We start from the raw sequence: 16849 nt of genomic DNA, 5'->3' as shown, positions 1-16849 counted from the left end.
TGAACACTCAAAAAACGGCCCCAAGAGGGGCATAACATGAATGAAAAAAACGGAATAGATTTGAAGTCAAGCGGCGTAGAGGAGTAGATTTCAAATTTTTTCAAAAACCGGAGTACATAAATCTAATCTGATCTTAGTTGAGTCCAAACACTAGTAGGGAACGAATTCTTTACATTTTAACGCTAATGACCCACAGATGGCGGGAAAACACAGGGTTGTATCAGACTTTCGACGTGGTTTCGAGTTGGTTAGCTTTTAACCATCTCAGTGAAATGGTTAAGTGCTGTCATTTTTATATGGCGAAACTACGCTAAATCAAGTGGGTTATCGGATAACCAACTCAATAGCCATAACTACGTGGTTAGCTCCGGTGGGGACATGATATTAAACTCGTAAAATACCTTGGTTACATGAACCAATTAGAACAGATCTGACCGGTTGAGAAGCAGCCATTTGTAATAGCAATTGAGAAACAAGAGTGTGACGTTCGTAATTTTGAAGTTTGCTATTTCTGTTTTGCTTCTTTCTTTATGTGTATTTTGTCGGTGGTTTATTTCAGTGATTTTTGAGCGATTTTCAATATTTTTTTTGTGCAAATGTAATTAAAATGAAGTGCGCGATGATTGGTTGCAAAACCCCGTACAAAATAATTAATTGGTTAGCACAAACATGTGCTGCAAAATTGCTTGCATTTTTTTTCTTTATGCTCCGTCTTCATATTCTTTGTTTGCTTTTTAAAGAAAATAACATGGCGTCGAAATTACAAACGTCAGCAAAAGAATTACTTTTTTCTTTTGCTTCATCTTGTCAGATCTTGTGTACTTGGATCATGGTAAACCTCGTAAATTTAGGAGCCTCATAAAGGAACTGTCAAAATATTTATGGGGCTCTATTTACGAGCCTTTCGTAAATTTACGAGGAAAATTTGATGCGTAAATGACCTCGTAAACTTCAGTGTTGCCGAGGGAACAACATTTTTATACTAAAATGTATGATAAAATAATGAAAATAAATTTAAAAAATAATACGCGAATAAAATTAATGAAGTTCATCCACCAATTGTTTTGACTTAGGTTTTCTGGTAATTTTCGGCATTTTTAATTGTATTTTAGCCACGAGTGATAGAGACAAGATGCGGTATGTTATGGAAAATACTACGAAACAAAAAATGCTTCAGAAAATCGTTGTTGATCTGTCAAACAATCATNAATGAAGTTCATCCACCAATTGTTTTGACTTAGGTTTTCTGGTAATTTTCGGCATTTTTAATTGTATTTTAGCCACGAGTGATAGAGACAAGATGCGGTATGTTATGGAATGTTCGCGCACCTATTTACACCGTTTCCCAAAGGGGGCGTTCGCATAAAAGCCTGGCAAACTTACGAGTTTTAGGGTCAGTTTTTCAGTGCCAGTTTAAACTTAGTTTAAGTAAACTGAGTTTAAATTGAACAGTTGGCTGACATTTGATTGGCTGATTTTAGTTTAAACTAGCCAGATCGAGCGTGGATCACCGGACCTATATCAACTTTTCCAAAGCTGACTGGAAAGGCTTCACNGCGCCTTCACTGCACTACCCATACCAACCGACGTTCATGTAGGTGAGCGTAAGTTCCGCAGGGTTGTCACCGCTGCTGCAGCTCGCTTCATTCCAGCAGGATGTATTAAGGATCCACGTCCGAATTTTCCTGCCGAAGCGGCTGTTCTAGCTGATGAGCCCGACAACCTTCGTCAGGCCGATCCCGGAAATCCCCGTATGAGGGATCTCAATTCGGAGATTCGGCAACTTGTGAACGTACATAAGCGGAAGAAATGGGAAGAGCATCTGAAGATCTGGTACTTCGCCTCTGGTGTGAGCAAGCTTTGGTCAACCGTGAGGTCGTTGTCCAACCCGACGAAGCGCGACGACAGAGTCGAGATAGACTTTGGTGACCACGCTTCGTCGGACGCGGAGAGATGCGCGAGCTATTTTAGCCGGCAGTTCATTCTGCATCCTACGGTGGATAAAGCCAAACGTAGAGTGACCAGAAGGTTGCACAAAATGCCAAAACCTAGTGCGCCTCTTGTTTTCACCAGCGGTGAGGTAAGGGTAGCCATCGGGAAGGCGAAAGCCTCCAAAGCCATTGGACCCGACGGAATATGCATGTTGATGCTGAAAAATTTGGGTCCTGCGGGAGTAGCGTACCTAACGGAGGTCCTCAACCTGTCTATGGCCACTCTCGTCATTCCAGACATCTGGAAAATGGGGAGAGTGGTCCCACTGCTCAAACCGGGGAAACCAGCCAACAAAGGAGAGTCTTATCGCCCGATAACTCTCCTTTCCCCGGTAGCGAAGACACTCGAGGCCCTGCTGCTCCCGTATTTTACGAACCACCTGACCCCAGCGAAGCATCAACATGGGTTCCGTAAAGTGCATAGTACAACAACAGCACTTAACGCCATAAACACTCAGATAACTCGTGGCCTAAACCGAAACCGCCCCTGTGAGAGAACTATTCTAGTAGCGTTGGATCTGTCCAAGGCGTGCGACACTGTCAGTCATTCAACGCTACTAGAAGATGTAGAGGCCTCCTCACTCCCACAGGGACTCAAACGGTGGTCGGCGAATTACCTGAGTGGTCGACACTCGTCAGTAATATTCAGAGACAAAACCAGCAAGCCACGTAAAATTAAACAGGGGGTACCACAGGGTGGTGTCCTGTCCCCGCTGCTGTTTAATTATGACATATGAAAGCTTCCTCAGCCACCAGAGGGTGTTAATATAGTCTCATATGCTGACGATTGTTCGATCATGGCGTCTGGGAATGGAATTGATGACTTGTGCTCAAAAGTAAACGGTTACCTCTCCGAACTTTCTCGCTTCTTCACTGCAAGGAGCCTAGCCCTATCCCCTGCGAAATCCTCGGCAACCCTTTTCACCACCTGGACGAAGGAGGTCAGACTGCCACTGGGTATTCACGTCGATGACGTAACAATACCGACGGTGAATAACCCGAAAATCCTCGGAGTTACCTTCGACAGTCTGCTCTCCTTCTCGGCGAATACAACCGCAATTGTCAACAAAGTACAGAGCCGCAACAATGTCCTCAAGTCGTGGCAGTGGATGAAGCTGCAGACCTGCCAAAACACGGAATTACGTACCGCGACAGGATGCCTCCTGATGACGCCTCTACATCACCTTCATGACGAGGCCCAGATGCTCCCGGTAAAGGAGCATAACTTAATGCTTTGCAAGCAGTTCCTCGCTGGGAGCTACAGACGTGGCCATCCCAGCGGGCAACTGCTCGCGGAAGAGCCCTCGCCACGGCACGTCAGGAGGCATCTCTACGAACTGACAGACGAAGTCCAGAGGTATATTAAACAACCTCTGGACCTGACAACCTACAGACAGGCCCTCAACGGCATTCACAGGGAATCAGTCTCAAGTTATGAAGACTCCCGCCCTGTGAATGCCGTTCTAGGCACACAACCACCAGACGTGGACGGGACAGAACTTTGTCTGCCTCGGGAGACCCGCACAACAATAGCCCAACTTCGCTCTGGCTATTGCAGCAGGCTCAACAGCTACCTGAGCAGAATCAACGAGGATGTGCCCAACCCATGCCCGGCATGTGGAGAGTCGCCACATGACTCCCGGCACCTCTTCACATGCCCTGAGAATCCCACTCAGCTAACGCCCCTGTCCCTATGGACACCCCCTGTGGAAGTCACCACTTCCTGGGCCTCCCCTTAGCTGAAATAGACGACAACGATGATGGATGAACCGTCCCGAACGGGGCTTAGTAGCCGCTACAACAACAGCGTTTAAACCACGGCCGTCCAATGAAAAACTGCCCTTACACGGTTTGAGGCCTTACGATTTTAAGAGAATCCCCTAATTGAATTTTAGCGAGTTAACTCAATGGCTTAAGCTCCTTTTAATGAGTCAGCTCAGTGTGGTAGCACCTTTGAGCTATGACACTCTGATGACGAAGCAACACAGCCTAATTTTTCCCAATTTTCTCTTGTTTGTGGTGATGCACGATTGAGAGAATACAAAGGTTGCGCCGATCTCGGTACCGCTATTTTTCTCTTAACGAATTTGACAGAATCGTTGTTTGCATGACGTCACACTGGTGCAACTTGTTTACGTTTTCCTTTGCATCATTTTTTCTTCTTCTTCCATTCTTGCTCACGTTTTGGCATTTCTCTCTCGCAATTGCACCAGTGTGACGTCACACAAAAGTTATTCTCAAAAATCCTCTCTGATCGGCGCAATCTTGTATTCTATCATTCTTGGTGGTGATGGTGAATATAGTACTTCTTAATGTCAAAATCATTTGTTTGTTGTAATATGAATACGCCTTGTTTCCAACAAACACATCATTTTGACGTGAAGAAGTATCGCGGCGAAAATCTAAATTCGCCAATAACACAAGTTTGTATAAATTCGCCTTGTTTTCATTATTTACTCTGAGGGCTAGTTTTTCAGTGGACGGCCGGGGTTTAAACTAAGTTTAAACGCCCGATCTGGCTGGTTTACTCTAAGATCAGCCAATCAAATGTCAGACAGATGCACGCTGGAGAGAATATATTCTATCATTCTTGAGCCAGATGTACCCTGCTGGGAGTCAGCTCCGGTCAGTGCTGAGTTAACCATCTCTACTTTTCACCATGGGCAATTACATTCCAATTGAATACATCATAAACAGCTGTCAACTCAATCCTATTAACGAAACGTCATCACTTATTTGCTATTGAGTAAAAAAATTGTCGTGGTTGCGTGGAAAAACTGTGCATATTTAATATAAATTCCCTTAGAAATGCATAATGCTATTGAAGAAATAAATGGCATATTGCAGTAGAGGATTGGCAACGTAAATACTAGCAGTTTAACAATATATTTGAAGTAGCAGTGATAGATAAACAAGTACGTGTGTGTGTTTGCGCCTATGCTGCGGTTGAAACCGTGGCCGACAAGGAAAATCTTATACAAACCAAAAGTAAAATCTTACAAAATGACATTACCTGGCAATGGAATCTTTGTGGTGCGCGAGCAAATGTCCACGCTGATGACTGCGATGCGGCGAGGCTCGCGCTGGAACTCGTCAGCTTACGTGGTAAGTGTGCTGAGTGCTTACGTACATAATTACCTTACTTAATGTATGTAGATACATATGCATATGCTAAGTATAGGTCACTTTTCTGGAACATATGTTGTGCTTAATTGTAATTTAATTTTTGTTTGTTTCATTTTGTGTAGGACGAGGAAAAAGATGGTTTAATGAAACTGTTTATTAACCTTAAAGAGATTTTAAAGAGTGTTGAAGATTTAAGGTTAATAGAACCCAACGTTTTTTTGGCGCCCTTCTTGGAGGTGATACGAACAGATGAGACAACAGGTGCGGTTACTAGTCTGGCGCTGGAAGCGATTAATGAATTTCTTTCATCGGGATTAATTGGTAAGTGGTTTAAATAAAACTGAAAAATACAAAAAGGGCCCAGAAGTTAATAGTAACATCCTAGTTTACTTTTTTGAAATGTACATTTCGAAGTAGCTGGCAACGTTGCTCCATCGTGTTTAAGAATATATGTACGCAAATAACCAAATCGTCATACGCGGGAAACAGAAAATTGCGCTACTAGACTCAATCACCGACAGTTAGTAGCCGGTTGCTATACGTAATGCGAATTTTAGTATATGGCCGCCCATCAGCAATCAGTCGCCATACATAATAGGGTCATAAGATAACGAATGTGGAATTCGTAGCAAATAATAAATTATGTTTGATAATTTTTAAATGAAAAAAGAATAAAAAATTAGGGACATATGTACATTCATACATATTCAATTTTCTCAATATTTTTTCTCAGACCCCACCTCAACAAACCTCGCCTTAACTGTCGAGAACATTGTCGATGCGGTTACACATGCCCGTTTCATGGGTACCGATCAGTCCTCGGACGGCGTTACCCTATTTTGCGTTGTCGAAGTTCTACACACTCTTATGCGTTCACCTGAGGGGTCGGTACTAAGCAATGAAGCGGTTTGCGAAGTAATGCTGAGCTGCTTTAAGATATGTTTTGAACCCCGCCTCAATGAACTGTTGCGTCGTTATGCCAAAAAAGCGCTCAAAGATATGGTATGGCTCCTCTTCATGCGTCTACCACAATTCTCCGAAGATCGAAATGCGGCCAATGTTTTACGCAAATTTCAGATGCTAGCTTCTGCTATGGATCAAAACAAAAATAAACAGCGAAAAAAACCAGTGAAAGCAACTCATGCCCCACCGCCGAAGACTGGCGTAGATGCAGCGAAGTCAGAGTTAGAGCGAAAATTATCAGCAGCGGGTCCAGTGGATCCACCGACTCCTCACTTGCAAGTGCTACACCCAAAAGCTCCGCCTTTGGCCACTACGCCAGCAACACCGGCAGGCAATATACTCGATATGCAGGGAAAAATTACGCAGACACCTACCACAACACAGGGCGCTGCGGACACTGAGGGTAGTACAGAGCCTACTATATGCGCAGAACAGTGTGGCGAGAATGCAGATGGCACATTAGTTGATGCGCAAGCGCAGCCCCTGACTGCAACAGGGCAGCAAGCTGTCGAAGCCACAGATAGCGAGGAGCAAGCATTGCAGGCGAACGGTGGTGGCAGCAGTGAATATATAAATTCAGTGGGCGTGCGTTTTACGCAGCAAAACTCGTTGGATGGGTCCGAAGGAGCTGCGTCATTGCAGCCCTATGGCCTGCCATGCATACAGGAGCTGTTTCGTTTTCTAATACTCTTGTGTAATCCATTAGACAAGCAGAATACTGATACCATGATACATATGGGTTTGAGTTTGCTCACAATGGCTTTTAAAGTGGGTGCAGATAACATTGGCAAATACGACACGCTACTGGAGTTGGTAAAAGATGACTTGTGCAGAAATTTGTTCGCAGTAAGTGTATAGACGGAGCTGCCATATAATGAACATAACTAATTTTCATTTTTCTTTCAGCTAATGAACTCCGAACGTTTAACAATTTTTGCAGCAGATCTACAACTTTGCTTTCTGCTATTTGAATCGCTGCGCGGTCATTTGAAATTCCAAATGGAAGCTTACCTAAAGAAGCTATCGGAGATCATCGCCAGCGATAGCCCCAAAACCCCTTATGAAATGCGCGAGCTCGCACTGGACAATCTTTTACAGTTGTGGCGCATACCTGGTTTCGTATCAGAACTCTACATCAACTACGACTGCGATTTGTACTGCACCGACCTATTTGAGGGTCTTGTTAATCTGCTCTCCAAGTACACACTCTCCGCTACGAATGCTGTTTATAGCACACACATAATCTCTTTAGACACACTGACTTCAGTTATCGAAAATATTGAGCAAAATTGTATTGCGTCGAAGAATATAAATAATGAGGATGACGGCAATTCGGGCGTGGGAATGACCTCAACTAGCCGCCATTCGCGTCACAACTCCGAACTTGAGGGTATCATAATCGATGGCAACAACGATGATAATAAATCGGTTGTGGAGAATATTTCCAAATTTATCAATAGCTCGTCGCGTTTACGCATAGGTGCTGGTGGCGTTGCCAACGTAGGCCTAACTCGCGAGTACCTAGCAAATGTGAAGGAGAAGAAGCGTGTGCTGTCACAGGGCACAGAGTTGTTCAATCAACGGCCCGATAAGGGCATACAATACTTGCAGGAGCATGGCATATTGAGTGCCCAGCTCGATCCTATGGAAGTGGCTTTGTTTCTGCGCGAAAATCCTGGACTTGACAAGAAAATGATTGGCGAGTACATTTCGAAAAAGAAAAATGTCGATTCGAAGATTTTAATGAATTTCGTGGACTCCTTCGATTTTGCTGGCTTGCGAGTGGACCAAGCGCTGCGCTTATATTTGGAAACTTTCCGTTTACCGGGTGAAGCACCGCTTATTTTCCTTGTGCTTGAACATTTCGCCGATCACTGGCATGTGAGTGTGCGCTGCCTTTGATTACCGATTTCATAAAGGTTAGGGTTTTATTTGATTATCTTGCAGAAACAAAACAACGAGCCTTTTGCCAATACCGATGCAGCTTTCAGTTTAGCTTATGCCATAATAATGTTGAATATGGATCAGCACAATTCAAATGCGAAGCGTCTAAATGTGCCTATGACACAAGAGGACTTCCTGAAGAACTTGCGTGGCCTGAACGGCGGAGTGGACTTTGATCAGGAAATGCTTTCGAACGTTTTTAATGCGATAAAGTGAGTGTAACTGCTAGATTTTGATTATTGGTATTAATTCATGTTTTATACATTAAAGAAATGAAGAAATTGTTATGCCAGCCGAGCAGACGGGTCTGGTACGCGAGAATTACTTGTGGAAGGTGCTGTTGCGACGTGGCGTTGGGCCAGACGGTGTCTTCAAATATGTGCAGGACTCTGCCTATGATTTGGAGGTGTTCAACCTGCTATGGGGTGCTTCATTAAGTGCGCTAAGCTTTATGTTTGACAAGAGCTCAGAGCAAAGCCACCAGCGTATATTGTGTGGTAAGTAGCCCAGCCCTTAAAATTTATGCGTATTTGAACTTTGAAATAATCTCATACTTCTTCTTTCAGGCTTCACCAAGTGCGCTGCCATTGCGGCCCACTACAATTTGCACGCTAATTTCGATGCGCTCATCCTGACACTTTGCAAATTCACTACACTTTCGAATCTATCTCAGCCGGAGGCTCCCACTGTGTCCAACAACGAAATCACACAATCAGTTAATTTCGGTTTTAATGCAAAGGCACAGGCCGCAATGCGCACTGTCTTCGCGCTGGTGCATGATTATGGTGATTGCCTGCGTGAAGGTTGGAAGCACATACTGGAATTATTCTTACAATTATTCCGCTTAAAATTGCTGCCAAAATCTTTGATTGAGGTGGAGGATTTCTGTGAGGAGAGTGGTAAAACACAGTTGAAGTTAGTAAAACCCAGCCAGAAGCAAGAGGCAGGCCTATTCTCTAGTCTCTATTCTTATCTTTCATCGGAGGGCCAACGCGAGCCCACCTACGAGGAACAGGAGTTCATAAAGATGGGCAAGAAGTGTATAAAAGAATGTCAATTGGATCAGATGATACAAGAATCGAGGTTTGTGCAGTTGGATTCACTGCAAGAGCTGCTCAAAAATATCTTGGCGTTGGTCAAGCCTCCTACTTCGCATAAATTCGAAGAGGGTGCACAGTATAGCGAAGACGTTGTTGTTTTCTGGATGGAGTTGTTAGTTAAAATAGTTATACAAAATCGCGACCGCATGGTGCATTTGTGGCCGGATGTGCGCGACCGCATCTATCTGCTTTTGATTGGCGCTACGACCTACGATTATGAATACCTGCTCAATCGCAGCATTGTAGCTGTGCTGAAGTTGGCCATCTATTTGATGCGCAACGAGGAGCTGTGTCCCATTGTGCTGCAATCGCTTAAAATGCTGCTCACACTGAAAGCGCCAGTTATATTGCGCATTTCCCGTCAGATTTCCACTGGTGTTTACGAGTTGCTTAAAACTTCAGCACAGAATATACACTCGGAGCAGGATTGGCAGATAATATTCACTATATTGGAATGCGTTGGAGCCGGTGCGGTGCCACCAGAAATTGTTGACACCTTTTTGCCACAGTTGCCGCTTGAGTTGATTGGTGTCGCGCATTCGGATGGCACAATGAGCAGCGAAGAAGATTCAGGTTTACCTGATCGTGGCTATAACTCGGACACGGAGGCCAGTGTAAAATCACAGCTGCAGTCACAGCAACATAAACAACAAGAGCAAACTAATATGCATATGAGCAGCCCATATCCGTCGAGTCCAACTGCGGAAAACTGGATTTTGGTAAACAAGGATAGCGATTTGTCAACGCAGTCGCGGTAATAAATTTGAATTTCATACTTTTACTGATATATTAATGAATTGTGTCAACTTTTAGCCCCCAATCTCCACCGATCGCTGGATCTTTGCCCGCTCCCGTATCAATGCTATCATTATCGCCACTGTTCTACAACTGCAAACTAGGCGAACACTCGCCCATTGCGCTTTTCAAATGTTGGGACTCGCTTGCGTTTATCGTGCGCAATGTTGCTCACATCACGCCCTACAATTTCGAGTCGTGCGTGCGCTGCATACGCACTTTTGTTGAGTGTTGTCGCGATGGTGGTATCGCACAGCGCCGCCGTTTCGAAGCTGAGCTAACGTCGAAGTCAAATACAGCTGCCGCCAATGCCGCTGCGCAACGCCGTAAGGCAGTGGGAAAACGTGGCGAACGTGATGCGCTCCGTAAAGCAAATACCGGGGGCGATCACTATGTGCAGGATCAGCGCGGCGGTGATCCANTCAAATACAGCTGCCGCCAATGCCGCTGCGCAACGCCGTAAGGCAGTGGGGAAACGTGGCGAACGTGATGCGCTCCGTAAAGCAAATACCGGGGGCGATCACTATGTGCAGGATCAGCGCGGCGGCGGTGATCCGAAGGAGGAGGACTTGCGTCAGCGCTATGAAACGCTCTCCATACAGTTGATTGACCTTATGTATACGTTATATACGCGCACGGCGCAGATCTTTCGTTGGTGGGCGGAGGAAGAGTGCGCGGTGCCACAATGTTCGGCGCTGTGGGCGCAAGGTTGGTGCCCACTGCTTCAGGGTATCGCACGCCTAGCCATGGATCGACGACGCGAGGTGCGCACTTATGCCATATCCTGCTTGCAGCAACGCGCTTTGCTGGTGCATGACTTGCAGACTCTGTCTGGCGCCGAATGGACGTCGTGTTTCCAGCAGGTATTATTCCCGTTGCTCAATGAATTGCTGCCTGAGTGCGCATCTGTGGCGCATTTGGACATTGTACTGTTAGAGGAGTCGCGCATACGCACGGCCACCATTATGTCGAAGGTGTTTTTGCATCACCTCACACCGCTGATAGAATTGGGAACGGCGNAATGAATTGCTGCCTGAGTGCGCATCTGTGGCGCATTTGGACATTGTACTTTTAGAGGAGTCGCGCATACGCACGGCCACCATTATGTCGAAGGTGTTTTTGCATCACCTCACACCGCTGATAGAATTGGGAACGGCCTTTAACGAGCTTTGGGTTGACATACTGGACTATATTGAGAGATTTATGAAAGTGGGCTCGGATCTGCTGTCTGAGCAGATGCAGGAAATACTGAAAAACATGCTGCTGGTGATGCACTCGGTGCGCGTTTTCCACAATGATGACGGCACCCTGCAGCTACCGCGGTGGGAGTTGACATGGAAGCGTATTGGCGAATTTTTGCCGAACATCAAGGAGGAACTGTTTCATGATGAAGGTAATGTTAACATAGAAAGACGGTATTGTTGAGGCTTACATAATTATGGAGAAACCCTCTTATATCCGAAATAGAGTGTCACCTTCAAAATTACAATCAAATTAGTTTATTAAGAGCCGATTTAGCAAGTAATTGGCACGGTTTCAGTAGCGAAGTGAAAGAAGTCGGTCGTTATGAAAATCAGGTTTCAATTCCGCCTAATTTTGAGACGGGTCCAAATACCATTCAGCGAAAATTTAGAAATGTGTTTAAGCTAAAGACACATCTGCTGCCAAGCGCTAAAAGGAATGGGAACGCGCATCAACAAGCTGATAAATTTGAGATATTTTGATAAACGAAATTTGTTTGTTTAATTTTGAGATCTGCAAAGAGTAGATGTTCCGATTTCCCTACTCCACAAAATTTCGATTTTTCTTCTCTTGTTCACTTTTTACATTTCTTATGACAATTGTCGTTAACATACTCACGCACCTTTCTCCCACATTCACTCTTGCAGATAAGCGTGGTCAAGTGATGTCTGTGACCAATGCCGCCGCATCACCTCAACCACCACCAATACCCCCAGCTGAAAGTATTACCTCACCTAACGACATTTCTCCAATTAAATCAACAGAACTACTGAAAACATACGCACAGCCGGTGCTGCTGCCACCTACCCCACTGGTTTTACCAGTCGATAAGCGGTCGGCGAATGCGCCAAATGGTATCACGGAAGTAGCTTATACGCAGCGACCCAACTCTGCTGAGCTGGTTAGTATACACAAAATATATAGTTGTTAATTCCTTTAAATAATTCTATTGAATAACTTGCAGTTGACAAGCGCGCAGCGTCACACTCTGGAAGCAACATCCCCGCGTCACTCTCTAGCAGCTTCACCCATCACCACCAATCCGTTATTGCTGTTGGGCGATACACCAATGTTAGTACGCCCTGTGCCCAGCATTGTGGCAAAACCCATATCTGAGTCGGCGGCTGAAAGCGCGTCCGTGGGGCCCCCACTTGAAACATCTCCAGTTTCTTTACCTGCTCCATCAGCATCAGCTACCATCAGCTCACCAGCCAGTTTACCTGATTTAGTTAATGACACTCCTCTATTATCCGACATCCAAGCAACTGTTAGTCAGACGCAGGACCTGTCGCCAACTCACTTATCGTTGAATCAACAATCGGTTATTGAGAACAATAGTTTGCAAAATAATATTTACAGCAGTTGTTCATTCTCTATTGAGTTACCGGAAACGCCGCCGGCAGCAGCTAGCGCAAATGTTGAACCATCACAACAGCAAAATCATGAACCACAACTGCAGCTGCACCACCAATATGCAGACTACGCTGTTGCTTCGACAGCCACGCCACAACAGCAGCACCAGCAGCAGCTGTTACTCCAGCAGCAACAACAGCACTCTTTATACAATCAACATTCGCTTGGCGGCCATAAATCCGCCTCAGCACTCGTAGCTGATGAAGCAGAGCTAACGCCACAACAACAACACGTTCAACAGCAGCAGCACCAACAACAACAGCCTGCTGACGCAAAGGCGGTCGATAATGTGCCAATGAACACTCAACATACTTTCTTCGCAAGTGGTCAGTACCTTGCGATGCAACAACAGAATCCTGCCATTATACAAAACTTTTCTGCGCCACCTACACTGCAGTACTCAGCACTGCAACAACAAAGTGGCGAGACCGATATCTATCAGGAATACATTACTAATCCTTATAATTTGGCGACGGCCACTGGACGTGCAGAGGTAATGAATCAACCAGCGATGACAAATGTTTTTGCCTCACCAGCGAGTTATTTCAATGCTAGCGTTGACCCTAGTTCAATACCGCCTGGCTCGGAGATGCTCTATGGCCAGCCATAGGGAGAGGAAAAGAAGCAAATTTTCGGTCGAGGTTGTAGTTAATTACACATAACGAATTACATATATTAACCTATATCTAAGTATACCTAAATATACACAGAAATAGTGTGCAAAATGTGCGTTAATTGTCGCCAAATGTGTATGGGTGTAAAATAGAATTTGCTCCAAGCAACGTTAAATACATTTTACTTTAGAAAATTTAGAACTTCGAAAGAGTTTATGAGTTTTTGTGTTTCCTTCTTTCATTTAAGTGAATTTACACATTACTTTTTTTATCAAAAGAGTAGGAAAGGATGGATGGAAAAAGTATTATGTGAGAAGGGGATAAGAAATAAACAAAAATTTAGATAACTTTTTAAAAGAGTGGGAAACGCAAATACATAAAGAAGCGAAATAAAAATGCACTAATTATAGATTGGCGTCATAATTTTTTAAATTTTACACGCGTTTAAAAATATATATTTAAACTTAAACTGCAATGATTATTATTTTTTATTTACATTCCGTAATTGTTGATTTTGAAACAAGTTTTTTCTATAAAATATATATGTTTTTTTTAAATAGTTGAATGTTTATTAATTGGAATGGAAACAGCAAGCTTTCTTTGTCTAATATAAATTCATATATAGCAAAACAAATTTAAGCTATCATAAAACAAACATATAACAACATAATTCTAACTATAATTTATTATTATTATTATTATTGTGTCTGTGTGTAAAGCTACTGTAAATACATACATAATAAATAAAGATCAATATAAAAAACAAACATCAATATTAAAAACGTTGGAGTTGATTTTTGCTTTAGTTCTGCTTAGTTTAGTAACTTTGATGTGCTTAACCTGCAGCTGAGATGAGCTTAAATTAATGCAATAAGATAAAGCAAAGTCCGGCGTAAAATTAAGTTCATACAAAAATAATCTTGCGATTGAGCATTCATATTTGACCATGGACTGCCACTTAAGTGGAATTTCCATAAACTAAAAAAAAAGCAGGCATTCTTTGTTGTTTGCAAGCACTTATTTTTTTGCTTAGATTGTTACGTACTTTTTCTGGCAAACAACTATCAACTTGTTATTTTATTTCCTCAGAGTAATTGGACCGAGTTTGGTGGAAATCGATAAAGTGGTTATCGATTTACACTTAGTTGGTCATAAGTGGGTAGTGCCACGCCCATTTTCGAAAAATCTATATTCTTGTTTCTTGTTAAGATATTGTTGTAAGTTGGATGCTTTTGCTATTGAAATATTGGAGTTTTCGTATTTCTGAAATAAACCATTATATGGCAAGTGGGCGTTATTTTAGTCCGATTTCTAAAATTTTCAACTGTACCGAGTTTGTTAAAAATTGATGAACCGGTTACCGAGATACACACACATGCATGTAGGTGTTGGTGTGCGGTGCCACGCCCATTTCCCAAAAACTTATCATTTTCTGTTAAGAGCTCATTGCATATATCGATTTAGAGCGAATTAGCTTATGTACTTACTAATTTATTGCAGTTTTCGTATTTCTGTAAATTACCGTTACATGGGAAGTGGGCGTGGGTCTTTCCTGATTTCAATAATGGGCTTGTTCGAGTTGCAATCACAACCGCAGTGTTGCGCGAATCATTAAAGTATCACGTTATGAGTGAATTTCTAGCAATGTATTATCAGTTGGGCAGTTGCAACAATGTTGTCATTTTTCATCAGTACGGCAGTAATGCCGCTTTTATAATATGCCTCGAACAGGCCCAATGTTCAACTGGTTTATTAGAGTGCAACCCCACAACAAGCCTTTAAGGCCTTTTGGCGCTTTTAAGGCTTTCAGCTATTGAAAGCCTGAAAAGCTGTTGTGGTGTTCTACTATAAGGGCCTTAGTGAAACTCTAAGCAATATTCCCACTGAGTTTGGTGGGGATTGGTAAAGGTATTAAATAGGTACAGCATTTCATGATTCGTTGTACCGCTCACCCCTATTTTCCAAAAATTTCATAGGTCTTATTATATGCCAAAATTCTACTTCATATTCCCATGGTGGAATATTATTATATTACTGCGCCATGTCACGTTTCTACTTTCAACAATTTGGATCCTGTATTTGTGAAAATATTGTAGTTTTTGCATTTTTTGAAAATAGCGCTATACGGGAGGTGGGCGTGGTTATTGTACGATTTTGTCCATTTTCAATACCAACCTACCGGATAAATATATATACGGTGGCGAGGATGTAAATTGGGAAATGACATTTTGGCAAGTTTTGGCTACTTTTCTTTGTTTAATAAATGTTTTTTTTTTTTTTGATATATAGCTTACTATCAGGGTTGCCCCTGACGAAAAAAACTATTTACCATCCACTGGAGAAAAATCTACCAAATCTGGAAAATATCTACCAATAACTGTTTTTTATAGTTATTTTAATAAAAACTATAGGTTTGTTATTTTTTAATTTATTTTAATTAAAACTAAAGTTTTTTATCTTTTAAGGTATTTCAATAAGAATTAAAATTCTTTTAAGGAACTTTTTATTTAACTAATTATACAGTATTTGAGTCATATTATTGGCATATTATCAGTTTCCTTCAACCTAAAGCGGAAGTGATTAAACTAAAGGCAACAACGAAACTTCATCATTTGAAAAACTTCAACTCGAGTTATTATAGACAAATACAGTGACTAAAAAAATTACTTGGTGATTTCTTTAAATATTCGTATGTTTTTGAAGTAAAATTTTTTGTTGCTTTATAACTAAATCCATAAAAATCAAGTATTCAAACTATATACAACATTTAGAAAAATTCGAAAAACTTTCGTCCAAATTTCGAGTTTTTTAATCTGAATTTTTAGAACCATTTAAGGTATCGAGTTTTATAGCAAATAATATTTGAGTATAGCCAACATTGTGCTGCCTAAAATTCCCGTTGATTTTTTTTTTAATTTTTTGCCGCCAGTCTTTTGTGTTTTTCTTTATTTAACAATTTCTATTGTTGTGCTTGAAATGCTGGCCGACAGGAAGAATGCCCGAAAATTTTACCAGAGAGTTAGGCGACTTACGGAAGGTTTTAAGACCGGGGCGTACTCCTGTAAGAACAATAATGGCGACCTAGTAACGATGTCCAGAGCGTACTTAAATTATGGAGGGAACACTTTTCCGCTCTACTAAATGGTAGCAGCACGGGAAGTTGTGGAGAAGAAGAACCCGAGCCCGCAGTCGATGATGACGGAGTCGATGTTCCACCGCCTGACTATGACGAGGTACGTATGGCAATAACGCGACTGAAAAACAACAAAGCTGTTGGAGCTGACGGCCTGCCAGCCGAGCTATTCAAGTACGGCGGCGAGGAGCTGATGAACGCATGCCCGACGACTGGAATTTAAGTGTGCTCTGCCCAATCCACAAGAAAGGTGACCCCGCCATTCGCGCTAACTACCGCGGGATTAGCCTTCTAAGCATAGGTTACAAGGTCATTACAAGGTTACAATGAATTGATTGGGCCTTATCAGTGTGGCTTTAGACCTGGCAAATCCACCATAGACCAGGTATTCACAATACGAGACCCGCGAGAAAAGGGTCGACACTCACCACCTATTTGTCGACATTAAAGCCGCTTTTGACAGCACTAAAAGGAGTTGCCTATACGCCGCTATGTCTGAATTTGGCATCCCCTCAAAACTCATACGGC

The 16849-nt window shown here is 42.8% G+C and overlaps 1 protein-coding gene across 2 annotated transcripts; it reads left to right on the top strand.

The window, feature by feature from the left end:
* Positions 1-4632: 4632 nt before the first annotated feature.
* Positions 4633-13368, top strand: garz (Sec7 domain-containing protein garz). 2 transcript variants are annotated; one of them, XM_017621004.1, is made up of 12 exons: positions 4633-5096; positions 5240-5438; positions 5851-6926; positions 6987-7961; positions 8028-8236; positions 8295-8521; positions 8591-9878; positions 9938-10201; positions 10326-10893; positions 11033-11312; positions 11809-12062; positions 12126-13368. In XM_017621004.1, exons 1-12 carry the CDS (start codon positions 4929-4931, stop codon positions 13182-13184), a joined length of 6567 nt encoding a protein of 2188 aa, XP_017476493.1. In that variant the 5' UTR covers positions 4633-4928; the 3' UTR covers positions 13185-13368. The 2 variants fall into 2 exon arrangements, with proteins under 2 accessions (XP_017476493.1, XP_017476492.1); XM_017621003.1 differs by having other exon boundaries at positions 4634-5096; positions 9938-10339; positions 10476-10880; positions 11020-11312.
* Positions 13369-16849: the final 3481 nt, after the last annotated feature.

Source organism: Rhagoletis zephyria, unplaced genomic scaffold, assembly GCF_001687245.7.
Source record: "Rhagoletis zephyria isolate East Lansing unplaced genomic scaffold, Rhagoletis_zephyria_1.1 Rzeph_scaffold_02319, whole genome shotgun sequence".
NCBI lineage: Eukaryota > Metazoa > Arthropoda > Insecta > Diptera > Tephritidae > Rhagoletis > Rhagoletis zephyria.
Note: the sequence above shows the minus strand (reverse complement) of the source record. Positions and strands in the feature narration are given on the sequence as shown.